The following is a 25,471-nucleotide window of genomic DNA, read 5'->3' on the forward strand; positions in this document are numbered from 1 at the left end:
TTGGCATTGTGATTAGCACGGAAATGATGGGCCAGAGGACCTGTTCTTGTGCTGTACTGTTCCTTGTTCTATGACTGTAAATCCTTAAATGGTTGTAGAACAATTAAACTGTTCCAACTTTTCACCTTCTTCGCTCAGAGGTCTGGTGTAAGCCAGCTGCCCCTTTTGCTAACTCTTTAATTCTTTTTATTGAGTCTGTGGTGTGCATTCTACAAGGGGAAGACTTCATTTCTGAGATGAGGTGCCCAGAGCTCCAAGATTTTTGAGAGTTACCAGCATGGAAACTATCCCTTCACCCTGCTGTGTCCACACCAACGTCGAACCCATCTGCACTAATATCATCCTACTCTTGCCACATTCCTATTGATACCCCCCACCCCCCCAAGATTCCACTACACCAGGGACAATTTACAGTGGCCTATTAACCTCCCAGCCTGCATCTCCTTGAGATGTGGGTGGAAACCGGAGTAACTAGTGGGAATTCCACACCAACAAACTGTACAAACAGCTCTGGGTGCCAGCTGAGATGATTTGACCTGGGACAGAACGCTCGCACTCTGTGGGTTTGTCCAGTTGAGAAGTGGGTCCTTCTCTGAATTCAGTTGCCTTGCTGAACTTTCTTGCTTCTGTGATAAACATGTTGCTGTTCCTTTGCTCAGGTGTGGACTTGGAAAACATAGTCTACTACAAAGATGACACGCACTACTTCGTCATGACTGCAAAGAAGCAGAGTTTGCTGGAAAAAGGAGTGATTCTGCAGGTGGGTGGGTTGGTGTTATCTCTGTACCACCTTCGGCCACAGTGGTGTCCAAACACAGGAGAGGCAGGGAGGAACTCTGGGACCTGGCAGAATATGGGGAGTCAGCTTAATAATCCCTGAACCATTCATGTAGATTCTACTCCGTGTCTGAAAGCACCCATACTCTCTTTTGATTCCGACCTGTAACTCAGAAATATAACCTACAACATTAAAAACCACAAAGTACAGATGTCAGCAATTTGGGATGCTGGAAATAACCCAGCAGATCAGGCAGCATTTATGGAGAAAATTGAACAGTTGACTTTTTGGGCCGTGATCTCATATTCCATCTGGGTAACCTCCAGTCTGATAGCATAAATGTTGATATCTCTAACCTCTGGTAATTTATCCCCCTCTCCCTCTTTTTCCATTCCCCATTCTGGCTCTCCTCTTATCCCTTTTCTTCTTCTCATCTGCACATTCTCTCCCTCTGGTGCCCCTCCTCCTTCCCTTTCTCCCATGGTCTACTCTCCTGTCCTATTAGATTTCTTCTTCCTCAGCCCTTTACGTTTTCCACTTATCATCTCCTAGCTTCTCACTTCATCCATCCCTCTCTCGTCCACTTACTTTCTTCCTCACCTGTTTCACCTATCACCTACCAGCTTGTACTTCTTCCCCTCCTCCCACCTTCTTATTTCAGCTTCTTCCTCCTTCCATCCCAGTCATGATGAAGGGTCTCGAGCTGAAACATAGACAGTTTATTTCCCTCCGTAGATGCTGCCTGACCTGCTGAGTTCCTCCAGCATTTTGTGTGTCTTGCTCTGATGCTTTAAGATCTGTATGGGCTTGGGGACAAAACAGCTGAATGGAAAACAGGCTGCTACAGGACTGTCTTTGCGTACGATTATGTTCAGCCTCTACGTATAAGTGAGCATGTGAGAAATTGGAGGGATGGATTTACCAGCTGCTGTAGGGTTCCTCATTTCCTGGATTGCAAACAGATCACAGAAATGGATCCCTGTCCTACGCAGTTGGGCAGGTGATGGGGATTCCACTGTGGGTGGTGCGGGGACCTCCAGTGTTGACCATTTACAGAAATAATCTGGGATCTGGAACCCGAGGTACATTCTATCCAAGTGTATGGATGGCACTGTCTTGGGAATACATTTAGCACCAGCAGACTACAGTGATGTATGGCAGAACATTGAGAAACTTCCCAAAATGATTCACAAGTGATGAATGAACATCAGTAAAGATAAAGAGACACAAGTGACTGCAACTGCTAGAGACTAGAGCAACGCACAAAAAGCTGAAGGAACTTCGCAAGTCAGGCAGCATCCATGGAGAAAGGAGAGAAGTGCCTTGGTACAAAACATCGTCTGTCCAGTTTCCTCCACAGATGCACCCTGACTGCTGAGTTCCTCTTGATTTCTGTACGTTGCTTCATTAGAGATGAACTATGATTGTCTATTGCTATAGGTGAAAAGGAGGTCAATAAGTGTGGTGTGTGTGGGGGGGGAGGGAGAGGGAGAACGAGAACATGTATGAAAGTCTCTTTTAGCTCTCTACTATGCACAGTTTGGTCGGAGTGTTGTGCTTAGGAGATGAAAAACAGAAATAAAAAATGATTTACCAAGTGCCACCTGAATGGAGAGGTTTATGCTGCTAACACTGAATGGGTGTGTTGTGAGTTTTTGGTCTTAAGTGAGGCTGTCCCCATGTTAGAGTGCTGAGGCTGAGAATTCAGCAGAGGAGCAAAGAGAAGCTCTCTTGGCATTACATAAAATTATGAAGAAAAATAAAAAAATCAAAAATAGACAGATTTAGTGACACTGTATCAAGGCACAGCGGTAAAGTTATTAAGAACTGAATTCCCCTCAATCCCATTCTCCTGCCATCTCCCTGTAACCGTTGAGACCCTTGCTAATCAAGAACCTCTGCTTTAGGTATACCCAATAACTCGTCCTCCACAGCCGTCCATGGCAATGAGTTCCACTGACAGGTGAGCTGAACATTGAAGAGGAGGTTGTGGAGGGTTGACTGTGAATACTGATGCCCCACCTGTTCCTCGGTAATTGAGGAAAAGGTTTCTTGTAACTTTCCAACCCTTCATCAACACTGAGGACGTGCTGGAGGACTGGAAACTAACAGGGGAAGGCAGAAAGTCCAAGCCAGGTCAGTGCAACCTTTGAAAATAATAATTAAGGAAGGCTGAGTCAGCACTGAGAGAAGTTAGCTAATAATGGCGAGCCTGCACACCTTAGACTAACAGAGAATAAATATTTTTGATGGGTTAACAGGGGAAGTTAGTGCTATCATCTCCCCCCACCCCCCACACCATCTCTTGACAGTCTGTAATGTTCTATTAATCAGCAGTCTAGATGACCATAAGACATATGAGCAAATTAGGCCACTTGGCCATTTGAGTCTGCTCTACCATTCCATTTATCATCCCTCTCAATCCCATTCCTCTGCCTTCTCATTATAATCTTTGACACCCTTGCTTATCAAGAACTTATCACCTCCATTTTAAATACCCAACAGACTTGGCCTCCGCAATCATCTATGGCAATGAGTTTCACAGATTCACCACCCTCTGACTAAAGAAATTCCTCCTCATCTCTGTTCTAAAGGGACGTCCTTGTAACCAGGGCTGCGTCCTTCAATCCTAGACTCCCTCACTATAGGAAATATCCTCTCCATCTCCACTCTATCTAGGATTTTCAATATTTGATAAGTTTCAATGAGATCCCCTCTTATTTGGCTAAATTCCAGCGAGCGCAGGCCCAGACCATCAAGTGCACCTCATATGTTAACCCCTTCATTCCTGGAATCATTCTCCTTTGCACCTTCTCCAATAGCAGCACATTCTTTCTGAGATAAGAGGCCCAAAACCACTCTCAGTACCCCAAATGCAGCCTGACCAACGCCTATAAAGCCTCAGTCACCTCCCATTATCCTTCCAATTCAATGAGGTATCATCCTACCTGCATGTTAGATGGCTTTGCAGAAAGTATTTGACAAGGTTCCATGTTGAAGGGTGATTAGCAGAATTGAGGCTTATGGAATAAAAGGGTCAGCAGCAGCACAGTGTTGGGCAGAGGATAGAGAGTGGTGAGTGGATGTTTCTCAACCTGAGGTCTGGTGGACAATAATATCCCCAGGGCTCAGCGCTGGGATCTGTATGTACATCCATCTCTTGGAGATGAAGGTGCAGGTCAGGTTTCAGTACTTATGGGTAACCAACGCCCCCCCCCTCCCACCACCACCACCAAACCTGGAAGTTGGGAGTGCAGGGTTTATTGCAGTAGGTTTCAAGATTGAATTTAATGCAATCGAGAGAGTGAGGAGACACATTGAAAGACACAGATTTATAGTAACTTGTGCTCTGGAACCTCACGATGCATATACGTAAAGTGCTAGAGGAACTCAGCAGGCCAGGCAGCATCTGTGGGGGGAAAAGTACAATTGACGTTTTGGGCCGAAATGTCTATTGTACTTTTTTCCATAGATGCTGCCTGGCCTGCAGAGTTCCTCCAGCGTTTTGTCTTTGTTGCTCAGATTTCCAGCATCTGCAGATTTTCTGTTGTTGGTGCGTATGCATAATTGTTTGGGAGCAGTCAGAGCAAGGAGTGTGGCGGAGTGTGGCAGAGTGAGCAAGGTTAGGATGGGCTTGGATAGAATGAGTGGAGAAAACCTCTTCCTGCTAGCGGCTGGGACGTAGATAGAGGGGGACGAACAGAAGCCTGTGTGTTGAGGGAAATGGATTAACATGGGGATGAGCTGATTAGATCATACAGCAGTACAGGCCTTTTGGTCCACAATGTTGTACCAACCCGTATAAACACACTCCATGAAAAACCCTCCATTTTTCTTGCGTCCATGTGCCCTCCCTAAGTGTCCCTATTGTGTTGGCCTCCACCACCACCGCCAATACCCTGGCAGTGTGTTCCAGGCACCCACCAATCTCTGTGTGAAAAAGCACCTACCTCTCTACACCTCCCTCTAAAACTCTCCAATCATCTTTCATGGACTGAATGTTACTTTGCATGAGGTGGTGTTTGGAAGCGAGGGAAGCTGATGTGCATGTACGATGGGGAGAAAGGAGGGAGGGAAGTGGGACTGATTAGAAATCTTTACAAGCCTGACGTTGACTCAATGGGTCTTGTTGCTGCCTGTCTATAAGATCTTTGCCACAGCACAACATACATACTGTACATGTGTCGATTGCACGGTTGACCATTCTGTGCGGTATCTCTGCTTTCCCTTGTTAGGATTTCCAGGACACGGAGAAGCTGCTTTCTCGGAATAATGTCAATCAAGATGCTCTCCTGAACTACGCCAGGGAGGCAGCTGACTTCTCAACCAATCACAAGCTGCCACAGCTTGACTTCGCCATGAATCACTATGGCCAACCTGACGTGGCCATGTTTGATTTCACCTGCATGTATGCCTCAGAGAATGCCTCGCTGGTGCGGGAAGAGAGCGGGAAGCGGTTGCTGGTTAACCTGGTGGGAGACAGCCTGCTAGAGGTTAGTGCATATATCATGGGGGCTGTATTGTGAGGTGAGAGGAGATGACTTGGGAATGTTTGTACATGAATCGCAAAAGGTTGGTTTGTAGGTGCAGCAGGCTATCAAGAAGGCAAATGGAATATTGGCCTTCATTGCTAGAGGGATTGAATTTAAAATCAAGGAGGTTATGCTGCAACTGTACAGGGTACTGCTGAGGCCATACCTGGTGTACTATGTGCAGAAGTAGTCTCCTTACTTGAAGGAAGGTGTACTGGCTTTGAAGGTGCTGCAGAGGAGGTTGACAAGGTTGATTCCAGAGGTGAGGGGCTTAACATATGAGAAAAGACTGAGTTGCCTGGGAATGGAATTCAGGAGTATGAAAAGTAATCTTATAGAAACATTAAATTATGAATGAGATAGATAAGGTAGAGACAGGAAGAGTTGTTTCCACTGGTAAATGAGACTAGAACTATTTTTACATAGCCTCAAGATTCGGGGAAATAGATTTAGGACAGAGATGAGAAGAAACTGCTTTTTTCAGAAAGAAGTGAATCTGCGGAATTCTGTGCCCAGGGAAGCAGCTGAGGCTACCTCAGTAAGTATATTTAAGGCACCAGTCAAATAGATTTTTGCATGACAGTGGAATTAAAGGCTATGGGAAAAAGGCAAATGGGTGGAGCGGAGTCTACGGCTATTTCAGCCATGATCTCATAGAATGGCAGAGCAGGCTCGACAGCCAGATGACTGGAGATCGCCACCTCCTGAGTCGTGAGATACTAACTTGTCAGCTGCTATGCCGTTAGCTACCAGTTCAGCAAAGGAACATGCTATTCCACCTGCCATAATCATGCCAGCCACAATGCCAGTCCAAACTAATCCCAACTGCTGCATGTAGTTCGAATCCCTGTTTGTCTAGATGCTCAGTAAACATTGCTTTGAGAGACCCAGCACAACGTGGTCCAAAAGGACTGTTGCTGGAGGTACAACATCTGTATCTGACGCAAGAGCTCCCAGTGTGGCAAAGGGTGAGTGGTAGCAGAAGGTCCCACCTCCAGTTTCCCAAGTGACGTGAAATATCCAGGTTATGGTACTTCACCCTGGAATAACTGGGCTGTCAATTGCAGGTGTGAGGTAAAACAGCAGCAGAGAACCCAATGGCAGAATCAGTACAAGGAAGTCTTTAACAATAATGAATATTTTCTGTGAGCTCTTCATTGGAAGTTGTGAAGTAGTAAAGTTTAGAGTCTTAGCAAGCCCTCTTTTCAGTACTACCATCAGGGAGGAAGTACAGGAGCCTGACGATCCACACTCAACGTTTTAGGAACAGCTTCTTCCCTTCTGCCATCAGGTTTCTGAACAGTAGATGAACTTAAGGACCCTATTCCTCTTTGTCACTAGTTGTATGTGGTTTTATTGTAATTTACAGCAACTTCTGTGTACTACCACAAAACAACACATTTCACAACATATGGTACAGTGCAAAAGTCTGAGGCACCCTAGCTATGTATGTGCCTAAGATTTTGTTCAGTACCGTATGTCAGTGACAGTAAACCTGATTTTGCTTCTGAAGCTTGTAGTAATTTCAGGCAGGTTTGCATTTGGAACTTTTAACTCTCATTTAGGTTGCTACAAGGAGATAAATTCATGTATGGATTTCTTGTCAGTACGTGAGGTAATGTTCTGTCCCACTGTGCCCTGAGCCTGGAGATGTAGTATTGATTAAGGATTAGACTGTTTTGGCACTGTCCATGGATGAGCATTTCTTCAGTTGTGATTGTCAAATAGTGGGATTCAGGGCAGTGTTTTAGACTGATAAAACTGAACAACATCCAAGGTTCTGGATTTGGATAAAGGTAACTTTATAGTCAAACAGAGAAGGTCCACGATAAACGAGGCAAATTTTTTCATGGGCATAGGGCAGTGGGAGGGGACCACCTACTGTCTGGGCTGGGAGCAAGGTTGTGCTTGGGGAATTAAGGTCACGTCTGCATTGGGACCAGACTGGCCTTTGCGGGGGAAGGGTCATATCTAGGATAATGGAGTCACGTCTAGAGCAGGAGAAAGGTCATATATGGAGCAAGACAGGAGTCATGTTTGGGGGGAATTTGGTCATGTCTATAGGGAGAGGGGTTGCATCTGGATGAATAGGTTTGAATCTGGGGTGGGAGAAGGGTCATGTTTGGGCGGGGAAAAGGCTGCATCTGAGAGAATGGGGTCACGTCTGGGGTGGGGGTCGTGTCTGGGAAGTGTTCCAGGTCACACAATGAGCAGCTTGATGTCCTGTATGGAGGATTGAGGTCACATCTGGGTCAGCTCAGGATCCTGTCTGGGATGGGAGCAGGGTTGAGTCTGAGACATGTTGAGGTCATGTCTGGGACATATTGAGGTTGCATCTAGGGCAGGTTGGGATTGCGTCTGGGATGAATTGAGGTCGCGTCTGGAACAGGAGTAGGGTCATGTCTGGGATATGAGCAGGGTCGCCTCTGAAACATGTTGAGGTTGCATCTGGGACAGGAGCAGGGTCACATCTGGGATGTATTGAAGTCGTGTCTGGGATGGGAGCGGGGTTGCATCTTGGATAGAAGTAGGGTTGCCCTTGGAATGTGTAGAGGCCACATCTGGGGCAGGAGCTGGGTCATAATCTGAGATAGGAGCAGGCTTACCTCTGGAATGTGTGGAGGTCACGTCTGGGGCAAGAGCTGGGTCATAATCTGGGATGGGAGCAGGCTTTCCTCTGGAATGTGTAGAGGCCACGTGAGATGGGAGTGGGGTCACATCTGGGATGGGTTGAGGTGGTGTCTAGGATACCCTGGTGCTAGACTCCATACCCCATCACCTCTCCAGCTGACACAGTTGTGCTTTATCATACAGCCCTTCTGGCCAATGGGAACTGGGATCGCCCGTGGGTTCCTGGCAGCATTTGACGCCGCCTGGATGGTGCGTTCCTTTGCACAGGGGACCCCTCCACTGAATGTGTTGGCTGAAAGGTGAGTGCGTCTGGTGTAGTGCGTTACTTTGTGTGGGACGGGTGCAAGGGACAAGGGTGACCTTTGTTACGTTTCTCCCTGTTTCACTGGACAGGTGACTGTCCTGGGTATGCATCTGATCACAGGTGACTCTAATGACATGTACATCCCCCTCCCCACCCATCAGCATGTTGGACCCTCCCTGTGGTCTGGCTCACCCAACATTTTTCTGTTGTTTAAAGTTACAGTGTAAGTGTCATCACAAAGAAGGCATGATAGTACCTCTATTTTCTTCGAACAGATTCAGCGTATCATCAAAAACATTGACAAACATCAATAGGTGGGCCGTGGAGAGTATCTTGTCTGGTTGCATCATGGCCTGGTACAGATACACCAATGCAGAGGAATAGAAAAAGTTACAGAGATTGGTGCGTAAAGCTCTCCTCAACTTTGAGTATTTTAAGTCCTGCCACAAGAAAGGAGCATCCATCATCAAGAATTCCCACCATCCGGGCCACGCCCCTTTCTAGCTACTGCCATTGGAAAGAAGATACAGGATCTTTAGATCCCACACCATCAGTTTTGGGAACAGTTATTACCCTAAAACCATCTGGTTCTTGAACCTGTGTTGACAGCTTCATTCACCACTGATTCTGTGATCTAGAATATAGGCCATAGAACACTATAGCATAGTGCAGTCCTCCTTCGGCCCATGATGTTGTGCCAACCTTTTAACCTACTCTGATATCAATCCAACTGCACAGCCTCCCATTTTTCTATCAACCATGTGCCTATCTTAAATGTCCCTAATATAGTACCTGCCTGTACCATCACCCCTGGCAGTGCGTTCCATGTACCTGCCTCTGACATCCCTCCCTATACTTGCCTCCGATCACCTTAAAACTGTGCGTCCTAGTCTTTGCCATTTCTGCCCAGTGAAAAAGTCTCTGGCTGTCCACTCAAACTACTGTATGCCTCTTGTACATGTCTAGCAAGTTGCCTTTCGTACTCCAGTGAAAAGAGAAAAGCCTTAGCTCACTCAACCTGTTCTCATAAAACATGCTCTCTAATTCAGGCAGCAGTCTAGTAAATCTCCTTTAACCCTCTCCAAATCTTCCACATCCAAGTGTGGTCTAACCAGGGTTTCATAGAGGTGCGGCATTGCCTTGCCGCTCTTGAACTCAATCCTCTCCACCCCCCCCCCCGCCAAACTAACGAAGGCCAGCTCACCATATGCTTTCTTATCAATCCTATCAACTTGCACAGCAACTTTGAGGAATCTATGGACCCCAATATCCCTCTATTCCTTCACACTACCATTAACCCTGTATTCTGCCTGCAAGTTCAACCTTCCAGTGTGAATCACTTCACACTTTTCCAGATTGAACTGTGTTTGCCTCTTCTCAGTCCAGCTCTGCATTATATCAATGTACCATTGCAACCTACAACAACCTTCTGCACTATCCACAACTCTACCAACTTTCATGTTGTTTGCAAACTTACTAGCCCACTCTTCTTCCTCATCCAGGTCATTTATAAAAATTACAAAAAACAGTTGTCTGGGAACAAATCCCAACTTTCAGGCAGAACAGGCTCCATCTACAACTGCCTTCTGCTTTCTATGGACAAACCAATTCTGGATCCACGCAGCCAAGTTTCCCTGGATCCCATGGCTCTTGACTTTCTGAATGAGCCTACCATGGGAAGCCTTATCTAATGCCTTACCAAAATCTTAATACACAACATCCACTGCTCTACCTTCGTCGATGTACTTTGTTACATTCTCAAAGAATTACGTCAGGCTTGTGAGGTATGACCTGCCCCTCTCAAAGTCTGTTGACTATCCCTAATCAGACTATGGCTTCTCCAAATGCTGATAAATCCCATCTCTTTGGGTCTTCAACAATAATATGTCCACCACCGTAGTAAGACTCACTAGTCTATAATTCCCAGAGTTATCCCTACTCCCTTTCTTGAACAAAGGAATAACATTTGCAAATTATTTCCATATTTTTTGGGATTGCCCTAAATTAAGTTTATTCACAGAACATTTGTTAAGGTATTTAAGACTCAGATACCTCTGAACTTTGAGACTCTCTACTTGGGGCATGCATTGTTTTTGGAACGGAAGAAAGATATAAAGCTGCTGCAGGCCCTTTTAGCGGCAATTAAGAAATCAATCACCAGAAAGTGGTTAAATCCAACATCACCTACATTAGAAGATTGGCATGAAATCATTTTGGAAATATTTAAAATGGAAAAGATGACCTACTCTCTGATAATTCAAAAGGAAAAATGTTATCAAATTTGGAATAAATGGATTGAATTTATAACCCTAGAGCGAGCAGACTTTAGATGACTCTCCTAATGGTTTATATTGTTTGTCTCACCAGCATAGTAATAGTGTTAACATAAGCACCCTTGGCTCGAATGTTTACTGTTTTTTTTGGAAAACGTGGAATTAACACAAGTAAAGAAAAGATCTGGGGAAATTTTGGACCAGAAAGAAATGGACCAGAAGAGATGCATGGAAATTAGTATTCAACCACTATTATTAATTTTTTAATAACAACTATTGTCATTATTTAGCTTCATAAAGTAGAATTACAGTTGCACGTAAACATCTATTTGAGTGCCTAATTATTTTCTATATTATCTCAATGTGCACTTGTGAATGTACAAATTAATATAGATTTACTCACATAAAAAATGGAAAAGGTTATATATGTAAAAAAAAAAGTTTGTGTATTACTTGTGAATACCTTATCCAAATAAAAATAAAATTAGAAAAAAAGGAATAACATTTGCTCCCCTTCAATCATCTGATACTACTCTGTGGCCAGTGAGGACATAAAGGTCATTGTGAAAGGCACACCAATCTCTTCCCTTGCTTCCTGTAGTAGCCTGGGTTATATCCCGCCTGGCCCCATGGACTTATCTATCCTAATGCTTTTCTAAAGTTCCAGTACATCATCTTTCTTAACGTGGCATGTTCTGGAATATCAGTCTGTTTTACGCTGTCCTCACAAACATCAAGGTTGCTTTCACTGGTGAATACTGAAGCAAAGTAATCATTAAGGACCTCCCCTACCTCCTCTAGCTCCAGGCACGTTTCCTCTATTATCCGTGATTAATCCTACCTTCACTCTAGTCACCCTCCTGCTCTTCACATAAACATAAAACACCTTGTGGTTTTCCTTAATCTTATATTCCAAAGTCGTCTTGTGCCCTCTTCTTGCTAAATCCATTCTTCAGCTCCGTCCTGGTTACCTTGCAATCCTTTCTGATCCTTGCTTCTTAAACCTTAAGTAAGCTTCTTTCTTCCTCGGCAAGATGTTCCACATCTTTTTTCAATCATGGTTGCTTCACCATAGCACCCTTTTCCTGCCTCAGCAGGGCTGACTCATCCAGAGCAAGTTGTCCTTAAACAACATCCACATTTCCGTTGTGCATTTCCCTGAGTCCATCCGTTCCCAATTTATGCTCCCAAGTTCCTGCTTAATAACATCATAATTTCCCCCTCCCCCCAACTATATACTTTCCCATGCTGTCTGCCACTATCCCTGTCCAAGGCTACTGGAACAGGTCAGGGAGTTGATCCAAAATGATCACCCACTGCGAGATCTGATACCTGACCAGGTTCATTGCCCAGCACCAGATCCTGTATGGCTTTCTCTCTAGTCAGCCTGTCAACAAATTGTGTCAGGAATCCTTCCTGGGCACACCTAATAAATTCTGCCCCATCTAAACGTTTTCACTGAGGAGGTGCCAGTCAGTATTAGGAAAGTTCAAGACCCCCATGACAATAATGCTTTTTATTTTGCACCTTTCCAGAATCTGCTTCCGATCTGTTCTTCAGTATTTCTGTTGCTATTGGGGGTCTATAGAATATTCCCAATAGAGTGAATGCTCCCTTCCTGTTTCTGACTTTCACCCAGACTGACTCGATGGTTAGCGCCTCCACGATGCCCTCCCTTTCTGTGGTTGTGATACTATCGCTGATTAGCAATGCCATTCCTGCACCTCTTTTACCTCTTTCCCTGTCTCTTTTGAAACATTGAAACCCTGGAACATCCAGTAGCCATTTCTGCCTTTGTGACAGCGAGTCTCTGAAATGGCAACAACATCATAGTGCTATGTACTGACCCATACTTGTTCATCACCCTTGTTCCTGATCATTTCTCCATTACATAGAAACATAGAAAATAGGTGCAGGAGTAGGCCATTCGGCCCTCCGAGCCTGCACCGCCATTCAGTACAATCATGGCTGATCATCCAATTCAGAACCCTATACCTGCCTTCTCTCCATACCCCCCTGATCCCTTTAGCCACAAGGGCCTTATCTAACTCCCTCTTAAATATAGCCAATGAACTGGCCCCAACTGTTTCCTGTGGCAGAGAATTGCACAGATTCACACTCTCTGTATGAAGAAATTTTTCCTCATCTCGGTCCTAAAAGGCTTCTCCTTTATCCTCAAACTGTGACCCCTCATTCTGGACTTCCCCAACATCGGGAACAATCTTCCTGCATCTAGCCTGTCCAATCCCTTTAGAATTTTTTACGTTTCAATCAGATCCCCCCTCAATCTTCTAAATTCCAGCGAGTATAAGCCTAGTCGATCCAGTCTTTCATCATATGAAAGTCCTGCCATCCCAGGAATCAATCTGGTGAATCTCCTTTGTACCCTCTCTATGGCAAGAATGTCTTTCCTCAGATTAGGGGACCAAAACTGCACACAATACTCCAGGTATGGCCTCACCAAGGCCTTGTACAACTGCGGTAGTACTTCCCTGCTCCTGTACTCAAATCCTCTTGCTATGAATGCCAGCATACAATTTGCCTTTTTCACCGCCTGCTGTACCTGCATGCCCACTTTCAATGATTGGTGTACAATGACGCCCGGGTCCCGTTGCACCTCCCCTTTTCCTAATCGGCCAACATTCAGATAATTATCTGTTTTCCTGTTCTTGCCACCAAAGTGGATAACCTCACACTTATCCACATTAAATTGCATCTGCCATGGATTTGCCCACTCACCTAACCTATCCAAGTCACCCTGCATCCTCTTAGCATCCTCCTCACAGCTAACACTGCCGCCCAGCTTCGTGTCATCTGCAAACTTGGAGATGCTGCATTTAATTCCCTCGTCTAAGTCATTAATATATATTGTAAACAACTGGGGTCCCAGCACTGAGCCTTGCGGTACCCCACTAGTCACTGCCTTCCATTCTGAAAAGGTCAAACAGACACACTTCAACCCCTGTCACTGACTGCAATTACACCTTATCAACTGCCTATCCTTTCTCACAATCTCACAACATGCTGCATCTACCTATACAACAACTGCCCTTTTCTCTTACTGTTCTGGATCCCATCCCATCCCCCTCTTTGAAGTAATGAGTGCTGGTGCCTGCCTTACCTTCTCACTGCATCTTGCTCCATCATCTTTAATGCCCTCATCATTTAGGAGCCTAATAACACCTCTCTCAATACATTGAGCTGCTGCATCTCTCCACCATTTTGGAAGTTCCCCATTTCCAGCAGCTTTCATGAGATGGAGTTTCCTTACTGATATCACTGGTGGTTAGCTTACTGTTGGTTAGGATAAAACATCCCCCCAACCCACCCCTCACTCTGATTAAGGTTCTCCCTCACTAATGGTAAATTACCTTGAGCATTAGAGCTGTGCAGCACAGAAACAGTCTGTCAACCCATCTTGTCCTTGCTGACCAAGGTGCCTTCCTGAGCCAGTCTCATTCGAAAATGGCACCAAAACGTGGCAACTCTTTGCATGTAGCTCCATTGTTCTATACGTCCTACCTTTATTGGTCTAAAAAGGGGTTGAAAATCAACATTCCCACTTCCAACTCTCCACTCTGCTACCTGAAACGGCAGTGCGCTTCAGAGAATGAAACTTCTGTTCAAAGCAAGTAGAGGCACCTATTGACACTTTCAGTTATTCTTGTCAGTGTCCAGTACCTGAGGTGTGTTCAGGAACTTTTTCTCATGCAGCCAAACAACAGGAGCAACTGGTCACTCACCAAAGATCCTAGTGTGCGTCTTAAACTCATGCAACACACACAAAATGCTACAGGAGCTCGGCAGGCCAGGCAGCATCAGTGGGGAAAAAAGTGCAATCAACGTTTTGGGCCGAAACTCTTCAACCGGACTGGAGAAAAAAAAAAGCTGAGTAGATTTGAAGGCAGGGGGGAATGGGAAGAGAAACGCCAAGTGATGTGTGAAACTTGGAGGGGGAAGGATGAAGCAAAGACGTAAGAAAATGATTGGTGAAAGAGACAGAAGGCCGTGGAAGAAAGAAGGGGTTGGGGAGAGGGGAAGAGCACCCGAGGGAGGCGATGAGCAGGCAAGGAGATAACAAGAGAGAGGGACAAGGGATGGGAAATGGTGAAGGGGGCGTTGTGGGGGTGGAGGCATCACCGGAAATTTGAGAAATCGATGTTCATGCCATCAGATTGGAGGATACCCAAACGGAATATAAGGTGGTGTTCCTCCAACCCAATTGTGGCCTTATCTGGAGGAGGCCATGGATGGACATATCAGAATGGGAAGTGGGATTAAAGTGGATAACCACCCGGAGGTCCCGCTTGTTCTGGCAGACGGAGCATAGATGATCGGCAAAACGGTCTCCCAGTCTATATCAGGTGTCACCAACATACAAGAGGCCATACTGGGAGCACCGAACACTGTATATGACCCCAACAGACTCACAGGTGAAGTGTTGCCTCACCTGAAAAGACTGTTTGGGGCCCTGAATGGTAGTGGGGGAGGTGGTGTAGGGGCAGGTGAAGCACTCGTTCCGCTTGCAAGGATAAGTGCCAGGAGGGAGATCAGCAGGGAGGGACGAATAGACAAGGGAGTTACGTAGGGAGCAGTCCCTGTGAAAGGCAGGAGGTGGATGGAGAGGGAAAGATTCCCTCCCTACTGATCTCCCTCTGGCACTTATCTTTGCAAGCAGACACATCTTTTCTAGTCTTCCCACCTACTGCCACAATATTCCCAATTCCAGCTGCATTCTTGGACGTACCCAGTTCCTGGACAAGCCTAATTCCGGCCCCATTTCCAGGCACCCCTTGTTCCAGCCCCATCCTGGACAACCTCGAGTCTGGCCCAATTCCCATATTGACTTGCATTAATTCTTCAGCCCCAAACTACACCCAATTGCCTTTGCCCTCCCCTAATGTTTTACATGTAAATCCCAGGACAACCCTCCTTAATCCATTGGAAAGTTGTTCTACCTGTCCCATTCCGCAGGGAATTCATTCCTAATTTTCAGGGAGTCCTCAAACAGGTCATGCCCACTTCCCCTTCACCTCAGTGTGCGGGGGTCCCTTTCCCCCTCTGACAACTGGGGGATGTTTCCAGGGTGACTGCAGGTTTCCTGAGCACATTGGCTGGCAACGGAACAGAAACTGAGACCGCTTCTTCTAAATGTGTTTTTTCATGGTGTGGGGCGCCGTGTAAGACACTGTCACAGTCCTCTTCTCTCTTCCTCTTCCTCTTCCTCTCCCTCTCTGATTACCACAGCCTCTGCCTCCAGTTGAATGTTGGGGCAATTTTGCAGCATCTGATATTTGCTCTAAAGACAAGAGATTCTGCAGATGCTGGAAATCTTAAGCAATACACACCAAATGCTTTAGGAACTCAGCAAGTCGGCAGCATCTATGGAAGGGAATAAACAGTCAACACTTCGGGCTGAGCTCCTTCATCCTGATGAAAATCAGGACCTTTCACTCAGATGATCTGATCAGAGTGAAGGGTCCCAGCCCAAAGTATTGACTATTTGTTCCCCTCCATAGATCCTGCCTGCCCTGCTGAGTTCCTCCAGCATTTGGTGTGCGATGTCAGTCCTCCTTTTGTTAGTGATGCCCTCCCTGCTGGAGAAACGCTTGTGTCTAGGCAATGAGTCCCACTTCCCGTAGCTTCAGTCACTTTCCATTGCATAATGAAACTGCAGTTGTGAGGCAGAGGGAACGTTCCCCCTGTGCTTGTTCTGTTCAGTCAGTGAGTTGCTTGGCAGCTGCAGCTGTAGATCATAGTTTGTTCACTGCCTGAAGCAGGATCGGACAGCACCAAGTTTCCCCTGTACCAGAGGATTCCCCACCTTCCAGGACACTGCCAAGTCCCTTCACTTTGATTTTTGCATTCCCCGTCACACCGGGAGGGGGAGGTGTCACTGAGTAGGGAGCTGGTAATGTGATGGCCGGGCAGCTGTCTGGGAGAAAGTGATCCCTCAGCTCGGACCTGCTGTGTTCAGAGAAATGAATTCATCCGCACTGCGTCGAGAGAACACGGGTGGAGGGACAGATTGGGTCCTGTCTGCATCCATAGTTGCCTGGGACTAGACTGCTCACTAGAATTCAGAAGACTGAGAGGGGATCCTACAGAAATATATAGAACTATGAAACGGACTAATAAATCAAAGCAGGAAGGTTGTTTCCTCTGGTAGGTGAGACGAGCACAAGGGAACGTAGCCTCAAGGAGATAAATTTAAGACTGAGATGAGGAGCTACTTTTCCCGGAGTGAATTCTCTGCCCAGCAAAGCAGTAGATGCTACTTCATTAACTATACTTAAGAAGCAGTTAGAAAGATTTTTTGCATAGCAGGAGAATTAAGGGTACCTGAAGCTGAGTCTGGGTAGATCAGCCATGACCTTTTTGCATGGTAGAGCAGGAATTGGCTTACTCTGCCCCTCATTCTTATATTCTAAGCTATTTGAGCCATTTGTCATATCTTGGTCCTCTGTAGCCAGAGAGAGCCTCCCTGAAGAGATCCTTTCATTGGTGCTCGATTTATTCTCCCACAAGCAATGACTGATGTGTTAGTGCTGAATTATTTAGTGAGATTATAGGACACTCTCCTGTACAAATTGACTTTTCTCTTCAGTGAATAGGTGTGTGCAGCCCATGTTTAATGTGATTAACTTGTTTCCAGGGAGAGCATTTACAGATTACTGCCTCAGACTACGCCACAGAATATCAGCAAGGACTTCAATCTGTTCAGCATCGATCCCGTTACCCGATACCCCAAAGTCAATATCCATGTTCTGGATCCAAATCAGGTTAGTAACTAAACACTAACATTAAATGCACCAACGCTGTCTTCTCCCACTGCCCCCGGGAGCATGGGAACATGAACTGCACCTTCAGTTTGTTGCCTAACAGGGAACTTGGCCTTCTCAGAACAGAATTGTAACCACAACACCATCCTCATCTTATGGCAGAAAGCCAATCCAGAGCAGCTCTACAAACTTCTGACAACTCCAGTTCAGCAACACGATCTCTGCTCGTGTAAACCCTAACCCCACCCTCAGCGCTCCTGCCCTACTGTAAATTCAGCCCCTAACCAAGAACCCCCCCCCCCCGCCAGCCCAAATGTAACCGGTCACTAGTGATGAGCCTGCTTCTGGCATTCACCCACCACTCTAGGTTAGATCTGTTTGTCATTGGCAGTATTGGTTAGATTGGCCACTGCAACTACCTTGTTGGAATGAAAGCCTTAGCTCCACAATGTGAAACCAGCCTGCGTTCTGTCGGTGGTGATGCCATCGTGCTACAGGGAGTGAATCCAGGGCCATTGCGGTAGCTCCGTGAGGCACTGTGGATCATTGCAGCAGCTGGAATGCCCAACCATTCTGTAACCCTGAGATTCCTCTTTCCCTATTATTTGCATGCAGTGAGCAGCGAGCCTAATGCATCAAGATGCCAACCTGGAGACTACAGTCAAGGACGACGTGTGCAGAAGCAGCAGATGTCCCACAGTGACAGGGTGTGCAGGATGATGAGAGGCCTAGATAGAGTGGACAGCCAGTAACTTTTTCCCAGGGTAGCAATGGCTAATACCCAAGGGCATGATTTTAAGGTGATTAGAGGAAAATATGTGGGGGAAGTCAGAGAGTGGTGGGTGCATAGAAGGCATTTTCAAGGGTGGTTCCAGAGGCAGACGTGTTAAGGATATTTAAGAGACTTAATGTGCATAGATGATAGAAAATGGAGGGCTATGTGGGAGGGAAGGGTTAGATTGTTCTTAGAGTAGTTTAAAAGGTCGGCACAACATCGTAGCTGAGAAGGGCTTGTCCTATCTTCTATGTCCTGCGGGTGGAGAGGGCAGTTGAACCCGCTTGCAGAGAGCATCTCTGTGGAAGTTGCCACTGCTTGGGCACTGTCGAAGGGGTCCGTTGAGAAATGCCGAGTGGCCTTTTCCCCCGAAACCTTCCCTGACCATTGCAAACCTTCAGACAATTGGAACATTTGTATAAGGTCAGGGATTGGGTCAGTGGCCTGGTCAACACCAGGTGTAGTAATTGGACAGGCGGAACTCAGCGAGTCAGGCAGCATCCGTAGAGAGAAGTAAAAAGTCAACGTTTCGGGTCAAAGCACTTTGTCAGGACTGGAAAGGGGCTGAAGTCAAAATGAGGTGATGGGGGAGGCGAAGGGGAAGGAGTACAAGGTGAGGGGAAAGGTGGGTGAATGGGGGAGGGATGGTAAACTAAGAAGCTGGGAGGGGATGAGTGGAAGAGGTAAAGAGCTGAGGCAGAAGAAATATAGGAGAGGACAGTGGACTATGGGAGAAAAGAGAGGAACTAGAGAGTAGGACAGGTGAGAAGCAAAGAAGGGATGAGAGGTTAATCAGAATAGGGGATGGAAAAAGAGAGGGAAAAAAAGAGGGGGAGTGGTTTCTGGAAGTTAGAGAAATTGATGTTCATGCCATCGGCTTGGAGGCTACCCTGAAGAAATATGAGGTGTTGCTCTTCCAACCTGAGTGTGGCTTCATCACGGTAGTAGGGGAGATCATGGACCGACAAATGGGAATGACAGGTCGAATTGAAATAGGTGGCCACTGGGAGATTCTGCCTTTTCTGGCAAACAGAGCAAAGATGCTCAGCAAAGCAGTTCTCCGTTCTGTGTCGGGTCTTTCTCCCTTTTTTCCATGGTCCCCACTTGCCCATCACCTCCCTCTGGTTCTCTTCCTCCTTCCCTTCATCAGGACTACTGCGTCATGAACCCATGCTGAGATCGTCAATTTCATCAACTTTGCCTCACAGCATCAACCTTGCCCTCAAATTTACTTAGACCATCTCTGACACTTCTCTCTACTGACATCTTTACAAACCCAGTCCTGATGAAAGGGCTTGGCCTGAAATGTCGCCTGTTCATTTCCCTCCATAGATGCAGCCTGACCTGCTGAATTCCTGCAGCATTTTGTATGTCTTCCCAATGTCTGGCAGCTTGGAGGAGGGTGGCAGGCACGTAGGGACGTCAGCACTTGCAATGTTCCTCTGCCCACCCTGGAACTGCATAGGCATACTCTCAGTATTGCAGGGTCTGGTGCACCTCCAGAGTTGTCGAGGCACACCATACTGCAGGGTTGGAAGCTCCCTCACCAGAAAAGCTGAGGTAGACCAGGAATGCAGCTCACCAGCACCTTCTTGAGGACAGCTGGGGATAGGCAAGAGATGCTTTCTTAGCATTGACACCCACACCCTGTGAACCTATCTACAGATGATCCCCACATCTCTGGCCCCCAGCAACATCCCCAATGCAACTAGAAGCCTCATCGAGAACATCACCATCAGCAAACCCAATCTACCAATCTTCTTCGGCATCCCTGCTCAGATTAGTTGGGGGGCCCTTCTTCTCAAACCCTACCTCTAGCAGGCAGACCCATACCAAGCTCATCTCTCTTCCTGACCACCCCTCCCCCCCCCCCCCCCAAATCCAACAGCTGAGCTAACCCCTGAGCAGTTATGAGCTCCCCTGACACTCCAAAGTACAGAGGGAAAAAGTACTCTATCCTGGAACATTGTAACATCTGCCAAACAGCAATAAAGCCACTTCCAACAGCTTGTAGCACAGCCATAGAACTTACCTACCAATTCCAGAACCCATGCATAACAATATTACCACTCCTGATGGTTCTCATACAACAGGAAGTCTCAACAATTCAGGGATGCTGCAGCAGAACAGAAAATGTCCTCTGTCACAACAGTAAACACAGCCCCAACCTTCCAGCACAATGAGAAACCACTTACCCTAACCTTGGCACCACCCCCTGTGTATCAGGGAAACTAGCCAATAGGGAAAATGGAATGGTGGGAGAGAGGCGGTTTGCTGGTTGGATGTAGATTGAGAGGGTGATGGTGAGCTGATGGGCAGACAGGAGAGGTGTGGTTGGATGTGGTTCTGCCTGAAGGTTGGTTGGGCATTTCTGCCCTTCTTCCATGACTGCTCTCAAGCCACCTGCTCCTGTCTCCATCCCACTTCCACAACCTTAGCTTTGGGAATGCCGATGATACCCAGCTGTTTTATGCAGCGCTTTCTCTTGGGAAGACCATAACCTTCCTACGTCCCATTAGCTGAGGCTCCTTCCCTACATCCCACCTGTCCAGAACTGGCTCTGTCTTTACCATTGCCAGCTCTGTGTTTGTGTTTGTCGGTGTGGGGATCATTTTGACCATAAGACACTGAAGTACAAGTAATCCATTTGGCCCTTCGAGTCTGCTCCATCATCTGATCATGGCTGAGTTATAGTGCATTGTAAAATTATTTGGCCCCCAACCCTCTGTTTACATGAATGAGGATTACAAAAGGGATTTTGATCAATGGAACTAAGAATTTTTATTTGTGAATCGCATACTCCTTTTTTCCACAGTAGAGCCCAAAAACAGGGAAAATTGAAAAACATGAAAACCTGGAGATTCAAAAGCTGAAATGTCAGTAGTATGCAAGTGTTCAGCCTCTTTTGTTCAGTACCTAGTTGAACCACCTCTCACAGCTATTACAACCAGTAATCTTGTGTAAGTCTCTATTAGCTTTGCACAATGTGATGGAGCAAGATTTGTCCAGTCCTCTTTGCAAAATTGCACAAGTTGTGCCAAGTTAGTTGGGGAGTGATGATGGACAGCAATCTTGGGGTCTTGCCAGAGATGTTCGATCAGGTTAAGGTCAGGACTCTGACTGGGCCACTCAGGGTCATCAATTTTCTTCATTTGAAGCCACTCCGTATTTCCTCTGGCAGTGTGCTTTGGGTCATTGTCCTGCTGGAAGAATAACTTCCTCCCCAGTTTAAGCTTTCTGGCAGAGGCTAGCAGGTTTTTATCCAGGATCTCTCTGTATTTAGCAGCGTTCATCTTCCAATCAATCCTGACCAGATTTCCGGTTTCTGCTGCTGAAAATGGGGAGCAAGGACATGGCAGATCAATTGAATAACTACTTTGGCTCTGTCTTCACTAAGGAGGACATAAATAATCTTCTGGAAATAGTAGGGGACAGAGGGTCCAGTGAGATGGAAGAACTGAGGGAAATACATGTTAGTAGGGAAGTGGTGTTAGGTAAATTGAAGGGATTGAAGGCAGATAAATCCCCAGGGCCAGATGGTCTGCATCCCAGAGTGCTTAAGGAAGTAGCCCAAGAAATAGTGGATGCATTAGTGATAATTTTTCAAAACTCCTTAGATTCTGGACTAGTTCCTGAGGATTGGAGGGTGGCTAATGTAACCTCACTTTTTAAAAAAGGAGGGAGAGAGAAATCGGGGAATTATAGACCGGTTAGCCTAACATCGGTGGTGGGGAAACTGCTAGAGTCAGTTATCAAAGATGTGACAACAGCACATTTGGAAAGCGGTGAAATCATCGGACAAAGTCGGCATGGATTTATGAAAGGAAAATCATGTCTGACGAATCTCATAGAATTTTTTGAGGATGTAACTAGTGGAGTGGATAGGGGAGAACCAGTGGATGTGGTATATTTGGATTTTCAAAAGGCTTTTGACAAGGTCCCGCACAGGAGATTAGTGTGCAAACTTAAAGCACATGGTATTGGGGGTAAGGTATTGATGTGGATAGAGAATTGGTTAGCAGACAGGAAGCAAAGAGTGGGTATAAACGGGACCTTTTCAGAATGGCAGGCAGTGACTAGTGGGGTACCGCAAGGCTCAGTGCTGGGACCCCAGTTGTTTACAATATATATTAATGACTTAGATGAGGGAATTAAATGCAGCATCTCCAAGTTTGCGGATGACACGGAGCTGGGCGGCAATGTTAGCTGTGAGGAGGATGCTAAGAGGATGCAGGGTGACTTGGATAGGTTAGGTGAGTGGGCAAATTCATCACAGATGCAATTTAATGTGGGTAACTGTGAGGTTATCCACTTTGGTGGCAAAAACAGGAAAACAGATTATTATCTGAATGGTAGCTGATTAGGAAAAGGGGAGGTGCAACGAGACCTGGGTGTCATTATACACCAGTCATTGAAAGTGGGCATGCAGGTACAGCAGGCGGTGAAAAAGGCAAATGGTATGCTGGCATTCATAGCAAGAGGATTCGAGTACAGGAGCAGGGAGGTACTACTGCAGTTGTACAAGGCCTTGGTGAGACTATACCTGGAGTATTGTGTGCAGTTTTGGTCCCCTAATCTGAGGAAAGACATCCTTTGCCATAGAGGGAGTACAAAGAAGGTTCACCAGATTGATTCCTGGGATGGCAGGACTTTCATATGATGAAAGACTGGATCGACTAGGCTTATATTCGTTGGAATTTGGAAGATTGAGGGGGGATCTTATTGAAACGTATAAAATTCTAAAGGGATTGGACAGGTTAGATGCAGGAAGATTGTTCCCGATGTTGGGGAAGTCCAGAACGAGGGGTCACAGTTTGAGGATGAAGGGGAAGCCTTTTAGGACCGAGATTAGGAAAAACTTCTTCACACAGAGAGTGGTGAATCTGTGGAATTCTCTGCCACAGGAAACAGTTGAGGCCAGTTCATTGGCTATATTTAAGAGGAGTTAGATATGGCCCTTGTGGCTAAAGGGATCGGGGGTATGGAGGGAAGGCTGGTACAAGGTTCTGAGTTGGATGATCAGCCATGATCATACTGAATGGCGGTGCAGGCTCGGAGGGCCGAATGGCCTACTCCTGCACCTATTTTCTATGTTTCTATCTCATAGTATGATGCTACCTCCACCATACTTTATAGTAGAGATGGTGTTACCTGGCTGATCCTCAGTATTAGATTTATGCCAAATACACTGCTTAGTGTTGCAGCCAAAAAGTTCCACCTTCAGTCTCATCTGACAACAAGACTTTCATCCACATCTTTATAGAAAAGCATTATCAAGGATGCATCTCACCCTAACCATGGACTTTTTACTCTCCTCCCATCCGGTAGGCGCTACAGGAGCCTCCGCTCCCACACCAGCAGGCACAGAAAGAGCTTCTTCCCTGAGGTTGTGACCCTGCTGAACCTCACATCACAGCGCTAAGCAATATTGCACCCATATTGTACTGTAGCACTTACTTTTTATTCGCAGTTATTTTGTAAATAACACTTCTTTGCATTTCTGGTCAGATGCTAACTGTACTTCATTGGCTTTGTATCTGTACTCGGCACAATGACAATAAAGTTTAATGTAATGTCATCTAATCTATAGTATCTGCTAAGTGACGCTTTGCAAAGTCTTTACGGGCAAGGATATGGTTTTTTGAGCCTGGGCTTCTTCTTTGCCACTGTTCCTTAAATACTCCTATTGTGCAAGGCTTTAGAGGTTGTGGAGTCATGAACTTCATCTCTCATTGCAACCACTGACTTCTGCTGCTCAGTTAGACTGACAGTTGGCGTCACAGTAACCTCTCTTACATGTGGCATTCTTCTCCGATGATTAAGTTTAGAGGGACGGCCTGACCTAGGCAATGTGGCTGTGGTTTCATTTTTTTTCCCCACTTTTTCATGATGGATTGCACTGAGCTCTGTGATAAGTTCAGTGCCTTTGAGATGGTCTTGTACCCTTCCCCAGATTTGTGCTTCTCTTATCATTTCCCTGACTTGACTTGAATGTTTTTTGTTCAGTTTGGTCTGGTCTGTTGACAATCTACCATATTGTTGCGCCTTATAGAGAGAGGGGGTATTTATTCTAATGAATGCATTGAAAACAGGTGATCCTGCAATTTTCTGCATCATCAAATTGGGTGAGATGGTAAGGTAATATACAGTACTGCACCTGAGGAAAGTTAGCATAGTGGTTACAAAGGGGATGAATACCTTTTCAGCCTCTCAATTTTGGTTTTTAATTTTTAGTAGATTATTTCGTAAATCGTTAGACTTTAAGAGATTTTAAGAGATGTTTAGACACGCACATGATTGTGCGGCAAATGGAAGGATATGAATATTGTGTAGGCAGAGGGGGATTAGTTTAGTTGGTCATTTGATTTCTAATTCAGTTGGTTCAGCTCAACACTGTGAGCCAAAGGACCTGTTCCTGTGTGGTACTGTTATATGTTCTCTGTCACTATCACCTTTGTCTAAAGTTTCCATCCATGGCAGGACTGATGGGTCCCTTTTGTCTTGGCAGGTCCGGCATTTGTACATCACAGGCGACCAGAAGGTCATCCCCACGGCTGAACCTGCGGCAGGTTCAAGGTCGCCACGGACGAAGCAGAGTGGTGAGTGAAACAAGTGGGGCGTAAGGACTCACACAAAATGGACACTGAGCCCATCACCATCGGTTACCATTCACGAGGCAGTTTTGGTGTTTTATTGTCCACAAACACATGACACTCCAGCTGACTGTAACCTTGCTTTGAAGCAGGTCCCAACCTTTCTCGCGTCATGGAAGCAGAGGTTAGGAACCCCTGCTTTAAAGGATTCTCACCCTGTTGTTGAGCTGTCGGACCTGTACTCCCACAGGTCCGGCTCAGAACATGGGCACCCTGCAGCCTTCAGTCGTCCGACCTCAGTAACTTCCTCCAGGCAGGCCCCCAGTAATGCAGTGGTTCTGACATCGCCCCCCCCACCCCCCCACCCCCCCACCCCCAGCCCGGCTGTCTACCGACTCATTCAGTCCTGCCCCGTGCTTCTAACCCACTGACTGCTCGCTGTGTCAGCCCTCCCTGCCCTTACAGTCACACAGCACAGAAACAGACCTTTCAGCCCTCTACATCCATGCTGACCGCAGTGCCCATCTGCGCTCATCCTAGAAATTTCATACTGACTCCAATCCATGATTCCCTCAGACTGTGTTCATGCCCTTCCTACCCTGCTTCCCCAGATCCTGTAGATTCTGTCTTAATGTCGTGTCGTCTCCTGCACTTACCCATGTGTTCAAATTCCACAGACAGCGACAGAAATTAGGACTGATCCGGGGTTGCTTTTGCTGTGGGGGATGGGGGGGGTGGCAGCTCCACTGTTGACACTTTGTGCAGCCCTGTATTGATATTAAAAACTAAACAACATCACTATT

The 25,471-nt window shown here is 46.3% G+C and overlaps 1 protein-coding gene across 12 annotated transcripts in view; it reads left to right on the forward strand.

Moving 5' to 3' along the window:
• The window catches only part of LOC140202766 (protein-methionine sulfoxide oxidase mical3a-like), a 311,216-nt gene that overhangs the window by 106,443 nt on the left and 179,302 nt on the right, over positions 1–25,471 (forward strand). For 10 of the 12 annotated variants that reach the window (XM_072268078.1, XM_072268077.1, XM_072268082.1 and 7 more), the window contains exons 7-11: positions 660–760; positions 5,014–5,271; positions 8,125–8,240; positions 17,174–17,300; positions 24,584–24,674. In XM_072268078.1, coding sequence (XP_072124179.1) covers positions 660–760; positions 5,014–5,271; positions 8,125–8,240; positions 17,174–17,300; positions 24,584–24,674 — 693 coding nt within the window. Of the gene's footprint in view, positions 1–659; positions 761–2,685; positions 2,895–5,013; positions 5,272–8,124; positions 8,241–8,520; positions 10,932–17,173; positions 17,301–24,583; positions 24,675–25,471 lie in introns of those variants that run through there. The other 2 variants (XM_072268087.1, XM_072268088.1) reach the window with 2 other exon arrangements.

The sequence above is a fragment of the Mobula birostris genome, chromosome 9 (genome assembly GCF_030028105.1).
Source record: "Mobula birostris isolate sMobBir1 chromosome 9, sMobBir1.hap1, whole genome shotgun sequence".
NCBI lineage: Eukaryota > Metazoa > Chordata > Chondrichthyes > Myliobatiformes > Myliobatidae > Mobula > Mobula birostris.